Genomic DNA, 13921 nt, shown 5'->3' with positions numbered 1-13921 from the left:
GAGGATTCAACTACCTTTCCTAATGTGTCGTCAGGTCATAGGCTCTGTCTGATAAAACTCAAATTCTTAAGTATAGGTCGAGGAGCTTAGTCATCTCTCCCAGAATTTTGAAAAAATGCACACCTAGAATTACAACAATATAAATATACCTGACTCAACTGGAAGCAGAGGTGGCTTTAACACATTTCTGGAAGTGGTTTTAGATAACTAAGAGGAAAGCAAGTGAATTCTCTGGTATGGTATGATTCTCATGATCATAACAACTTTTTTGAGGGACAGAACTTAGTATTGACTAAATGGCTTTCTTACTTAAAATTGAATTACATATATAATTTTAGGATAATAGAAGAAAATGAGAAAGGAAGAAACTTGCCCTTACATACAAATAGCTTCTATATTCACCATGGCAGACATTTAAATGTTAGAAAATGGTCTTTCCTCCTTTCTCTGCTCTTTTTTCACCTGAGTCTTGGATCTGTGCACATATGCCAGCCTGGATGAGAACTGACTGCCAAGTCTGGTAGCTCTTGTTTCTCCTCTGGAAATCCTTTTGCCCTCTGGGTATATACACTTGTAGATATTCTTCAACAAAACGTCTGATATGGTGAGTGAAGCCCAAGGACAGAATTCTAGTAAATCAGCATCTAGTTCAGATTTTTTTTCTCTATTTTTTTGTGACTGTGGTCATTTCCCATCTGTGAACCTCAGTTCCTTATTTTTAATAGGCCGGTTTTGACTAAATGATTCTTAAGAGTCTTTCTAGTTATAAAATTTGGTACTTTTATTATGTTCACATATACGTGCATGCTCTACCCCGCTTCCTAACATAAGATTTTTGTAAACCAAAGGATGGCCCTATAAAGCACTGAACCTTTGGCAAAACAAAAGCTTCTATTTGTTTTACTTCTACATTCTAGACTTCAATTTGTTTTCTTTTCATTTATCTGGAATTGAACTCTGGAATTGCTGTCTCCATCTGGGCAGTTCTTTTTATTTCCCCTTTCTTGAGATATAATTGACATAGAACATTGTATAAATTTAAGGTGTACAATATGATGATTTGATATATATTGTGAAGTACTTATCACAGTAGAGTTAGTTAACAGCTCTATCACTTCACATACTTTTTTTTTTTGGTGGTAAGACCATTTAAGAGTTACTCTTTAGACAAATTTCAAGTTTATAACAGTACTGTTAACTATAGCCACCATGTTGTACATTAGATACCCAGAACTTATTCGGCTTGTAGCTGCAAGTTTGTACTCTTTGACTGACACCTCTCCACCTCCTCACCCCAGCCCCTGGAAAACACCATTCTACAACTATTTTTGAGTTTGACTTTCTCAGATTGTACATGTAGGTGGTATCATACAGTATTTGAGCTTTCCTTCTGATTGATTTCACTTAGTCTAATGCCCTCCAAGTCCATTCATGCTGTCACAAATGGCAGGGCTTCTTCCTCCTTCATGGCTAGATAGTATTCCATTGTATATATGTAGCACATCTTTATCCATATATCCACTGATGAACACAGGTTGTTTCCTTATGTTACTATTCTGCATAATGCTGCAGTGAGCCTGAGAGTGCAGATAACTCTTAGACAGACTGATTTAGTTTCCTTCAGCCATATATCCAGAAGTGGGATTGCGCGATCACATGGTACTTCTGTTTTTAATTTTTTTGAAGAAACTGTACACTGTTTTCCACAATGGCTGTACCTATTTACATTCTAACAGTGCACATGGGTCCCTTTTCCACACACCTTTGGCAGCACTTTTATCTTTTTTGAAAATAGCCATTCCAACAGGTGTGAGATGATGCTTTGTGTGGTTTTGATTTGCATTTCCCTGTCAAAGGTGATTTTGAATATCTTTTCATGTAACTATGTGAGTATTTCTTTCTGTTTTTCTCAGACCTCCTATGGATATACCGTCTCAGTGCTTCTTGCCCCCTCTTGCAGCAGATTCTTAGGCTGTGTGCCCTCTTGACCCTGCAATGCACCGGGCTGAGTGATGGCTGCGCTCCTTTGGCTTTCCCCAGGGACGTGCAGACATCTCTCCCTGGCCTGTAGATGCAGGCTGGCTTTTGTCATCTCTCCCTGGCCTGTAGATGCAGGCTGGCTTTCTGTTCCCTAGCTGTCTGCCAGAGCTCGCTCTCTCTGCCGTGGGGAGGGCGTCCAAGGAACCAGCCCTGGGGTGGAGCAGGTGTGTGGGGGTGAGGCGCACACCGTCCTGGAGATGCCCATGGGCTGTGGAAGGGGGATCAATGGGCAAAGCGTTTTGGCAACTCATGGTGGAGTCCGTCACGCAGTTAGTAGGGTCTATATCCCTTTAATACGCTCAGAGTCCTGGCTGCCCTTCTTTCAGCCACTTCCCAGCCCCTGGCTGTGCATCTTGCAACTCAGTACTCAGGACAGAGAGAGAGAGAAATACCCGGACCTGCACAGCCGGGGCGGCCAGAGGCTAGCTCACACGCTCTCACTTGCCTCTGTGCAGAGATCTTGTGCAGAGAGGTGCTCTCTTGGCCCTGGGCTGCGTTGCCATGTGGGAAGGATGAGGTGGGTAGAGTGAAACTGCCTCGCTTACCCTCAGCAGTGTGTCTGAACTTGGATTTAGTGGTGTTTTTGGAGCTCCTCTGTTGGACTCTTAGACCTCCACAAAGGTTGATGTTCCAAGTTATTGTTCTCCAGTGGCTCCCAGACTGTGTCCAAGAGGGGCTGGAGCCAGTTCATGGGCCACCTCAGGTCCACAGCCAGGACCGAAGTCTGTATGCTTATAACCCAATGTGCCGGGTGCACCAGACTCCTTCCGGGTCCCTTGGTGTACAGGACTGAATCCCGCAGCTCCTGCAAAGGCACTTTTGTCCACAAAGGGTGCAAATTGCTGTTGTTGAAAGGGGAGTATGAGTTGGGGATGTCTTACTCATTCATCTTGCTAACATCACTCTGGTTCATTTTTGTGGACCCAGAAACTTTTAGACTCTCTAGTCAGAAATATAAGGCAACTTTATGTATCTGTTTGGTGCCAGGTTATATAGGAGCACCATGTACGTATGTCAGTGATCACAAGCTACTTTCACTATATAGAGTTATGAAGTTGTGAAGGTTAAATTTATTCTTGGTGATGACATACTCTAAAATATTAAAATTTACTAGAAGAATGCCAGAAATATTTTCCCTGATTTAAATCATCTTTTTGGCCTTACTCATGAATCAAGTTTTGATATCCTCAGGTTCACTTCTGATGAGAGAATTCCCAAGAGGTAATTTCTTATCCTGAAATGATTCTTTTTTTTTTTTTGAAATATCATTTGCAGCAGTTACATCTGGTATTTTGAGGATGGTTTTCCTCTTCCTTTGATATATATTTTGCTTTTCTCTATATATTCAGTTCATCAGACCTAGATCACTAGACTCCAGTCTAATGCTCAGATATGTCTTTATCTAATTTCTATTTTTGACCAAGTCACATTGCCAAAAATATATACTAATATTGCACCATCCTCTTTCCATTACTTCCCTCTTTACTCTCTAGATTCTTTATTTTTAATTAAATTTTGCCAGAATGATACCATTTTTCGTTCATGTTGTTGTTTTAATCCATTCTCTTCCTCCTTTTCTGGCCATTTGTATTTCATCACAAATCTTGTAATCACCTTTTGACAAAAATGATGCAAACCTTTATGGATATTTAAAATACATTGCACTGTAGAACATGGCTCAGTTAGGGTTTCGGTAGAAGCAGAACCCCCTGGATAGTAGTGTGAGGTTGAGGGAATGAAAAAGGAAATCTCGAAGTGTGCCGAGACTAACAGCAGTGAGAAGCCATTCCTGTCCATTGAGTTTTAGGGCAGGAGGAGGAACTGCAGTTTCCAGAGCCCAGTAAGAGCGGAAGCTTCAGTTGTAGGGGGACGTAGCTACTGCACAACACACAGTGTGGGGGCTTAGAGGAGAGAAATACCCTAACCTCTCACTCTCCCTGTTTTTTGATCTTCTGCTTCTGAACATGCAAACTCAAACAGAAGACAGCTCGTAAGGGAGCGGGGATGATGAAGTTATCAGCGAAGAGAAGGAGCTAGGGTTGTGACAGATAAAAATAATCAACAGAATGGCCCACTTAAACTAGGACCTGATTAAAAGAGTCTGAACAGGGAAGGATGTGTTGGTGTCAGAGTTCCACAAAAGAAAATTAGTTACTTGACTTAGTGCTTTTAGTTCAGAAATAGTGGATGAAACTGAGAGTATTTGTATGTATTCCCAATGATCTATTGTGCATTTGTCACTAGAAGAAGGGATGGATTTGGACATGCTCAGTAATTTCTTGCCTCCTGTTTCCTCCTTTGTGATTGGGGGAGTGTGCTATCTAATGCTTCATCGTGTGGGCCCTTGATGGAGAGAGAAGGGAAAGTGTGTAAGCAAAGTATAAAAGACCAATTAGGTGATGTAACTGAGTTGAGTCCCTCCATAGCTTAGTAGGTTGAGTTAGTTCATGGCCATAGACTAAACTATAGTTAGTCACCTTAAAATTGTGTGCTTTTGTTTAAAAAGCATGTTAGGCTTGAGCGTATGTGCCAGTGAAAGTTCACCACCCCTGGCAAGAATCTCCTGGAGGAAGGGGGAAGAGATTCTATTCAGAGTTTCTTATTCTTAGTTTTCATGGACTTCATTTTGTTCATAGCTATTCCATGAATTCCAGTTTTCAGGCAGGTTTATGCTTGTGGAAATTTTCTTAAAGTTTCCAGTTAATGAGAAAATATAATGATTCAACAACTAAAGAAGTATCTTAGAAACCCAGGCTGGAATAATACAGTGGGCATGTGATGAGGCTCCATCCTTTACTGAGGAATCTTTAAGAGTGTAATACCATGTCTTGGTCCCACCCTTAGACCAGTTAAGTTAGGATCGCTGGGGTGTGTGGCATGGGCATTGGTGTCTTTAAGAAATCTGCATGAGATTTTAATGCTATTTAGAGTAGAAAATGATTGATCTTTCCTATTTTTCTTTTTCAGTTTTCACCTAGGAAATATTTTATGCATTCCTTCTATGCATATGACACTTCTTGGGTTTTGTTATTCAGCATATATTGGAATATATAAACTCTTATCCAATGTCATGGCCATTTTACCTATTAACATCGTCATTAAACTTTTTTTACATAGACTGGTCTTCACAGGATTAAATAATTAATATGTTCAAGGATTGTGTTTCTGTCCACTTTTCTATTCCTGAGTATGTGCTTAGTTGCTCACTTGTGTCTGACTCTTTACAACCCCATGGGTTGTGGTCCGCCAGGCTCCTCTGTCCATGGGATTCTCCAAGCAAGAATAGTGGAGTGGATTGCCATTCCCATCTCCAGGCAATCTTCCCAACCCAGGGATCAAACCCAGGTCTCCTGTATTGCATGCGGAGACTTTACTGCCTGAGCCACCAGCTAAATTTTAAGATACGATTAGTACTGTGTTAGTAAAGGTGATACTGTAATTCACAGATATTGCTATAATTTGCAGATATGGCTACTTATTTAAGGTAAGAGACCACATTTCACTTGGTGGCATTTCTTATAAAAATGAAAGACCTATAATTAATGTTTAATACCTTTCAGAATGATGAATAAAATTACCGATTGTTCTTCCTGCTGTGAGCAATGTGCTTAGGCTTTTGACAACAAAGTAAAGATATTAGTAACTTCTGTGTATTTAAAACACAGTAATAAGATAGAGGGAAAGGAACCATCTAAAGCAAGAGAAACAATGCTTTATCCCACAAACTCGCTTTGCTTGGGATCTTTGAAAGATGATATGTCATCTATTCCCACTTTTCAGGTGAGGTTCAAGTGATACATGATTTTTCTCTAGATTTTCCAACTAGTAAGTGGTTGAATTGGGATTTAATTATAGATCTGTTTGCTTCTAGAGCCCATACCCCACCCCTTCCCCAATATTACATTGCCTTTTGTCCCTGTAAAATCTGGGAATGTAGATGGATAGATGATTATTTGAAATTACTTGTATGTGTTTCTTTTATCTATGATATGATTTAGCCTCTTTTTGCCCCTCCAGGATAATACCCCTCAAGCTGAATGGCCCTCAGCAGATGAATCCACCATGAGCAACATTTCACCACTTGGTTTCAGCTCTGGCCTTCCTTCAGCCACTGTCAGGGAACTCTGGTCAGAAAGCCCTTTGGGTGATTTAGTGTCTACACCCAAATTAGCCTTTCCCTCGAAGGTGAGCCTCAGTCCTTCCCCAGAGGTTTTAGACGTTAGCGGCTTGACTCTTCATTCTGTCACCCCAGCAGTGCTTCAGACTGACCTGCCTGTGGCTTCTGAAGAAAGGACTTCTGGGTCTCACGCATTAGAAGATGGTAAGGAAGTTTATTCACTTTTCATAATTAATTGCGTCGGATGACAGAGATTTTGAACAGAGCAAGAGACTAGGGTTAGAGGAAAGCATGGCCACATTCACTGAGAGGAAATGTCTTGGGAAAGTTGTGTGAGAAAGGGAGCAGTTGGCTTTAATGGGTTGGAATGGAGAGTCCAAATAGGTAAATAATAAGAAATGAATATCTTGGGTGAGGTCACCTAATAGATATTTTGAAGGTCCCGTTAAAGGATATATAATTAAATTATATTACTATTTAAGAACTACTTGCTTGAATATTTTAGTAGTAAACAAACAGCCTCAAAGATTATGCCAGTATCTTTTAGTAGGATTAATCTGGGGCCAGTAGAGATTTTTAGCTTGCATTAGGCTTGAGAAGGGGGAAGTCTGAACTAGGGAAGCTGTAGCAGAGATTAAGAAATGAAAGTCAAGTAGATGATTTAGATGTTGTGGCAGGAGAGGACAAATCAGTGAGACTCAGGGATAGAATATAGGTGAAAGAGGAAGATGAATAAAGATAAAAATAATGAGCCCAGGTTTTTGAACATTGGGTGAACCTGAAGAATGGTGGATAATAAACATAACTAGGAAATGGGGATTCAATTTCCTAGGGACTTTTCTTCCTAAGATTTTACTAGAGTCAGTCTTTGTTGTCAATATGGCTACCAGCAGTTCTCTGTTTTCACGGGGTTAAAAGAAAAAAACCCAGTGTTTGAAGATGAGTTATTTTAGTACCTGATGTCTTGTTATCCTTAGGGAAGGGGGTTATAATCATGAGTGATTGTACCACATCACAAAAACATAATCATCCCTTCTTGTTGTTTGCTGGATTTGGCAAAGTAAAAGTCAACAACTGTCTGTCATGATCTAATGGGAAAAAACAGGTAGCTGGTTTTATTAGGACTGGGAATATATTTTGGCATCTTTGTAAATTCATTAATGGAAAACTCTATTTTTAGGATTAACGAAAGTTGAAGGGTCAGAAGATTTTCTTTCTGTTAATCCATTGCCTTCAAGTCCATTTACTTATCCTGTGCCAAAAGAAACACCACGATCCATGGAAGACTCTGGGGTATCTTTGCCATCCTCACCATATCCAGTCTCCTCTGTCACATTTGATCTTGTTGCTAAAGAAGTAACTACACCGTTTGGCATGGACTCTTTGGCCTCCAAAGTCAAAGACCAATTGGAAGTGAGCACTTGGATGCCAGACACAACTATGGAAAAAGAGTTCATGTTTGAAAGTGGTTTGGGTTCAGGGTCTGGGAAAAAGGTAGACCTGATTACTTGGCCATGGAGTGAGGCTTCATTAGAGAAGAGCACTGAACCATTGTCCAAGCCGTGGCTTGAAGCGGAGGATTCACCTTTGCTAACTGAGGGTATAGATGTGAAACTAGTTACAGGTGACAAAATAGATTCTGCAGATCAACCCACTGAGCATTCAGAATATGGGCCTTTCGATGGGTCCACAAACTTTGCAGAAGATGAGCCCCTCGGTGGACCTACTCTGTCCCTCTTTGCAGAGACCACAACTCAATCTGCATCTCCAATTCTACCCAAGCAAACATCAGAAATACCTGACATTGATTATTACTCAGTTACCAAACCACCTCCTCTGCTGACATTTGTGGCAGTCTCTGCTTCTACTGATAAAGCAGATCAAGTAGAACCCTTTCTAAAGGAGGATATGGAGCAGACTACAGAGTCATTTAACCGTGAATGGTTTGACAGCAAGATTTCAATAGTGAAGTCAGATATGCAGCCTTTGAGGACCACAGTGCCAGAGTCAGATGTCATTTGGGCAAGAACTTCTCCCTTAGGGAAACTGTCCAGAGACACATTGGCAAGTACACCACCGAGTACTGACAAGCTCTGGTTGAAAGCTTCCATGACACAGTCTACCAAATTGTCTTCAACCATAAGCTCCACCCTGTTGGAAGATGAAGTCATTATGGGTGTACAGGATATTTCATTAGAGTTGGACCAGATAGGCACAAATTACTATCAGCCTGAGCCAATCCCTGAGGAAAGTGGCATGGTTGGTAGTTATGTGGAAATGTCTACAAATATTCACTCCACAGAGATGGCTGTTGTGGCTCAACCCACAAGAAGTGATGACTTGAGTCATACCCAAGCCGTAGGAGCTGTGGTGGTTTTCTTCAGCCTCAGAGTGACTAACATGATGTTTTCAGAAGATCTGTTTAATAAAAACTCTTTGGAGTATAAAGCCCTGGAGCAAAGATTCTTAGAACTGGTAAGCCTGAGACGTGAAATACGGGCATTAGTGAATAATCATGTATGAACCACCCCTCTCTCCCCACAACATAAGATCTGAGCCAAGAAGAGTGTGGTCTGCTGTGGACTTTCATTTCCTATCATTTCCAAATAGTGTAATGCCCTAGGGTTGGTAGGAAAACAGAGACAGGTGGATACAAAAAAATGTATGATATGCATAATGCATAATGGTGATATGACAACTTAGATACTGGATTTTTTATTCCATAATTTCTAGGATTGAAGCAAGTTTAAGCTTTATTTTCACATTTTATTGTGAGATCGGTGCTTTGTAGGTACCTATAACGCTTTCACTGTCACGATCCTTTAGTGAAACAGAATAAACTCTCTGGTGGCTAAAACTGTGAGTTCCATGGGTTTCCTAAATAACTGATAACCTCATGACTCAAATAATTCACAATTCGTACTTTTGTTGATGAACAATTTAAATAATGTAAACAGAATACAGTTTGGAAAAGTGGAGAGGTTCGTTTTTCTTTGTTTTTGGTGTATTGAACAAAATGTAAAACTTTGTCAGTAAACTGACCACTTTACATGTATTGTAGCTGGTTCCCTATCTCCAATCAAATCTCACTGGATTCCAAAATTTAGAAATCCTGAACTTCAGAAATGGCAGTATTGTGGTGAACAGCCGAATGAAGTTCACCAGGTCTGTCCTTCCTAACGTCACCAATGCTGTCTACGTGATTTTGGAGGACTTTTGCACTACTGCCTACCAAACCATGAACTTGGCTATTGACAAATACTCCCTTGATGTGGAATCAGGTAATGATATTGAATACTATCTTGGTTTCATAGTAGAACCTAATTATTATTCTTGTGTATTTTCTTCCACACTGAATCGGGTAAGTTCAGTACTTACAGGTAAAAGAGGACTAAGTCAGGCAAATTTGCCGCATTTTGATAGTAAATTATCTTTTCCAAGGATGTCAGGATCATTCTCTTTTCAGAAGGATTGTCCCACATGCTGCCTTTATTTAGCTCCCATTTTGTTTTCTACCTGCTCCATCTTTTTCTGTCTTTTACTTACCCATTGAATGTGTTCTTGCTACCTCTGTATGTTGTGAAGCCTATTAGATGTGAACTCTCTTGCCTTCTGTGTTATTCTCCTGTGTTGTTTTATCTATTTCCATTATTGTAAGTCTAAAAATGTCAATAACTCTTTACATTTTTATATGCAAGTCAGGCTTATTTTCTGAGCTCCAGAATCTGTATCTAACTACATAGTTGATGATCTCAACTTGGATATATTCTATGTATATCAAGCTTAGATTAAGCCTTTAAGCTAAGACTGAGCCCTTGTTTTCCATCTCTTTGTACCTTCCAACTAAATCTTCTCATCTCAGCTTGTCTCTATTGTTAAATGGAAATTATATCCACTCCGCCTCTGAAGCCAGATACCTAGAAAGTCACTCTGATACCTCAGTTTCCATCACCCCTCACTTTTAGTCACTCACTAAACTTACATTGATTCTGAATTCTAGATATCTCAGATCTATGTGTTTTTCTCTGCCTTCACTGCTCCTTCTTTAGGCCAAACCATCATCATCTTTCATTTGGACCAGTTTCCCAACAATCTCACTTGTTTCCCTCCCTCCCGTTTGTTTTTCAGACAGCAACCAGGGCACTCTTTCTAGAGCATTGATCAGATTATTTCACTTTCCTGCTTAAAATACTTTCAGTGGCTACCTGGTTCCTATCTTCTTCCCCAATATCACCCAGTGAAACGAACTTTTTTACTCACTGTGTTCTACTCAGACTAGCTTATTTTGATTCCCAAAACTTTTCTTGTCTTGAAACCTTTGCACACTCTGTCTTCTTTGCCTGAATCTCTTTCCCCTCTTGGCTGACTTCTGCTTATCCTTTATGCCTCAGTTCAAATGTCTCTTCCTCAAGACTCACTGATTCATCCATAATCTAGACTGGTTCTCCTCCCTCTGTAGAATTTATAACTATTGTGATCATGCTAATTTATGCACATAGTTGCTTAATAGCTATTTTTCCCAGTGGAACTATCCACACAAACTGAGACTTCGTCTGTGTAATTAGCCACTTTGTAGCCAAAACCTCTGCATATAGAAGGTACTCAAAAGTACTGTGAATGAATGAAATGAACCATTGTTTTTATTTGAAAGACTTGGATGCAGAGAATACTGGTGGATGCTCAAACTTTTTTCTTTTTCACCTTCTGCATACCAGAGGAGCTTGGTTTTGAGTAGGAGTAAGATGGAATGTCTGGGTTTGAATTTCTCCAGTGCCTTTTACTCTCAAACTGGTTTGGAAGCCAGCCCTATTCTTGAACCGGGAAAGAAGCAAACATTCTTTCCTTTGAAATCCGTGAAGGACCATTATTCATTGAAAGTGAGGAAAATGATTTAGCTAATTCTCCTGTATCCACATCTCCTGCCACTTGAGTTCTTTAAGGACATTTGCACATTTTTGCCATGTGGTCCTGTGGTGTAGTGGAAGAAGCAATTAATTATAATTTGGAAGACCTGGTTTCTTGCCTCTGCTCTGCCATTTATCCTTTGTGTGATCCTGGATGAGCTGTTTTATCTCTGAGCCTTACTCCCTTATATAGCAAACGGGATAATATTACTTGGCTAATATTTCATGGGGCCATTCTAAGGATTAAACAAATAGCATATATAAAACATTTGACTAGACGTATAAATGCAAGCAGTGATGATTTATAAAGCTTTTGCAAAAGTCTACCCACTTCTTTTTGAAGAGAAGTATATAAATAAGTACATTTACTTCAGTTTTGTATGTAACTCACATGTCAGATGTATGCCAAGTCATCCAGGTTTATAGAACCACCTTTTTCCTTAATAGTCAAATGAATTTGCATTCATCCTCACCATGTGCAGTGTAAAACCTGCATCCTAGGCCCTCCAAGCCCTAACATCTCTAGGAATTATCAGGGATATCTCCAGCTTTGAGTTTTTTCTGTTGAATTTCCAATCTTACCATTTGCTTTGACCCTTTTGGTGGTTCTTTATGTTAATCCAACACAGATCACAGTCCCATATTTTATTTTCCCAAAATACCCTCAACACAAGGCAGTTGATTCCATCAGATATTTGCTGATGATATGAGGGTGATAGAAGACTTTTGGTCATAGTATAGAAAATGGGTTAAAAAAATATTACTGTTAGGTATAAATATCCCAAAATTTCTCAGCCACCCTTTCAAAGGTGTCTTTTTAACAGCCAGGTTTTCCTCCAGGACAGAGTCAACTACTACATTACTCTGGCACCTCTGGCTATTTTTCCAGACCTTCTTCATATTTCCTCTACTCCCATTTTCTGGGACCCATCAATCCTTCTCTTTGCTTGTCCCTGGAAAACCAGAATGTAATTCATTCTACAATTTAGATCCCTGTCTCCTATCTCAAGCATAGCTCCAAGTCTCCCTCTGTTTTCCCATAAAGTCATTAAATATTCTTCCCAATGGAGAGCTATCCATTCTGAACATTCTCTACCTTTAATCTGCACAAAAGGCTAGAAAGAGACTTTAAAATGCTAATCTCTTATTTGCATGATTAAAATATTGGTCTCAGTCTCTCTCCTTGATTGGAAATAAAAGGGGGCAACATTTATCCTTTTCCCCTTCTGGATTCTATTTTTCCTTTCCCTAGGCACTCACCTACACCCACAGAATGGTCACAGAGTTTTAGAAATTTTAAATAGAATTTTCCTATTACACATACATTTTTTAGCTAAAAGGTTTCAGATTAAAATATTGTTTTATCTCAAGATTGGCTAAAGATAAGATTGACTTGTCTCTTGCTTAATTTATTTTCACATATAGTGTCTCAGAAATTCTTGAGCTTCCATCAACAAAGGGCAAATGTGCAATACCATCCTTTGTTGTTCAGTTGCTAAGTCGAGTCCAACTCTTTGGGACCCCGTGGACATCAGGCTCCTCTGTCCTCCACTATCTCCCAGAGTCTGCTCAAATTCATGTCCATTGAATCGGTGATGAAATCTAACCATCTCATCCTCTGCCACCCCCTTCTCCTTTTGCCTTCAGTCTTTCCCAGGATCAGGGTCTTTTCCAGTGAGTCTGCTCTTCACATCAGGTGGCCAAAGTATTGGAGCTTTAGCTTCAGCAAAAGTCCTTCCAGTGAATATTTAGGGTTGATTTTCTTTAGGATTGACTGGTTTGATCATGTAGTCCAAAGGACTCTCAAGAGTCTCCACCAGTATTACAGTTCGAAAGCATCAGTTCTTTGGTGCTCAGCCTTCTTTATGGTCCAACCCTCACATCCATACATGAAAACTGGACAAACCATAGCTTTGACTATATGGACCTTTGCTGGCAAGGTGATGTCTGCTTTTTAATATGCTATCTAGACCTGTCATAGCTTTCCTTTCATGGAGCAAGTGTCTTTTAATTTCATGGTTGTAGTCACCATCTGCAGTGATTTTGGAGCCCAAGAAAATAAAATCTATCACTGCTTCCACTTTTCCCCTTCTATTTGCCATGAGGTGATGGGATCAGATCCCATGATCTTAGTTTTTTAATGTTGAGTTTTAGGCCAGCTTTTTCACTCTCATCTTTCACCCTCATCAAGAGGTTCTTTAGTTCCTCTTCACTTTCTGCCATTAGTGGTATTATCTGCATATCAAAGGTTGTTGGTATTTCTCCCAGCAAACTTGATTCCAACTTGTGATTCATCCAACCTGGCATTTCACATCATATGCTCTGCATATAAGTTAAATAAACAGGGTAACAATATACAGCCTTGTTGTACTCCTTTCCCAATTTTGAGTCAGTGTATTGTTCCATGTCCAGTTATAACTGTTGCTTCTTGACCTACATATAGGTTATACAGGTTTCTCAGGAGACAGGTAAGGTTGTCTAGTACTCCTGTTTCTTTAAAAATTTTCCAGTTTGTTCTGATCCACAAAGTCAAAAACTTTAGCATAATCAATGAAGCAGAAGTAGATGTTTTTCTGAAACTCCTTTGCTTTCTCCGTGATCCAACAAATGTTGGCAATTTGATCTCTGGTTCCTCTGCCTTTCCTAAACCCAGCTTGATCATCTGGAAGTTCTCAGTTCATGTACTGCTGAATCCTAGCTTGAAGGATTTTGAGCATAACATTGCTAGCCTGTGAAATGAGAGCAATTGTACAGTAGTTTGAACATTGTTTGACATTGCCCTTCTTTGGGATTGAAGTGAAAAAGGACCTTTTCCAGTCCCGTGACTGCTGCTGAGTTTTCCAAATTTGATGGCATATTG

General features: G+C 39.8%; 1 protein-coding gene across 1 annotated transcript in view; it reads left to right on the top strand.

Annotated features, from left to right (window-relative positions):
• Window positions 1-13921, top strand: part of IMPG2 (interphotoreceptor matrix proteoglycan 2) — a 70787-nt gene that overhangs the window by 48053 nt on the left and 8813 nt on the right. Inside the window, exons 12-14 of the mRNA XM_043893182.1 lie at window positions 6058-6361; window positions 7338-8632; window positions 9219-9438. Coding sequence (XP_043749117.1) covers window positions 6058-6361; window positions 7338-8632; window positions 9219-9438 — 1819 coding nt within the window. The remainder of the gene's footprint in view (window positions 1-6057; window positions 6362-7337; window positions 8633-9218; window positions 9439-13921) is intronic.

The sequence above is a fragment of the Cervus elaphus genome, chromosome 31, assembly GCF_910594005.1.
Source record: "Cervus elaphus chromosome 31, mCerEla1.1, whole genome shotgun sequence".
In the NCBI taxonomy this organism is placed as follows: Eukaryota; Metazoa; Chordata; class Mammalia; order Artiodactyla; family Cervidae; genus Cervus; species Cervus elaphus.
The sequence above is the reverse complement of the archived record's forward strand: the minus strand, read 5'-3'. Positions and strand labels throughout refer to the sequence as shown.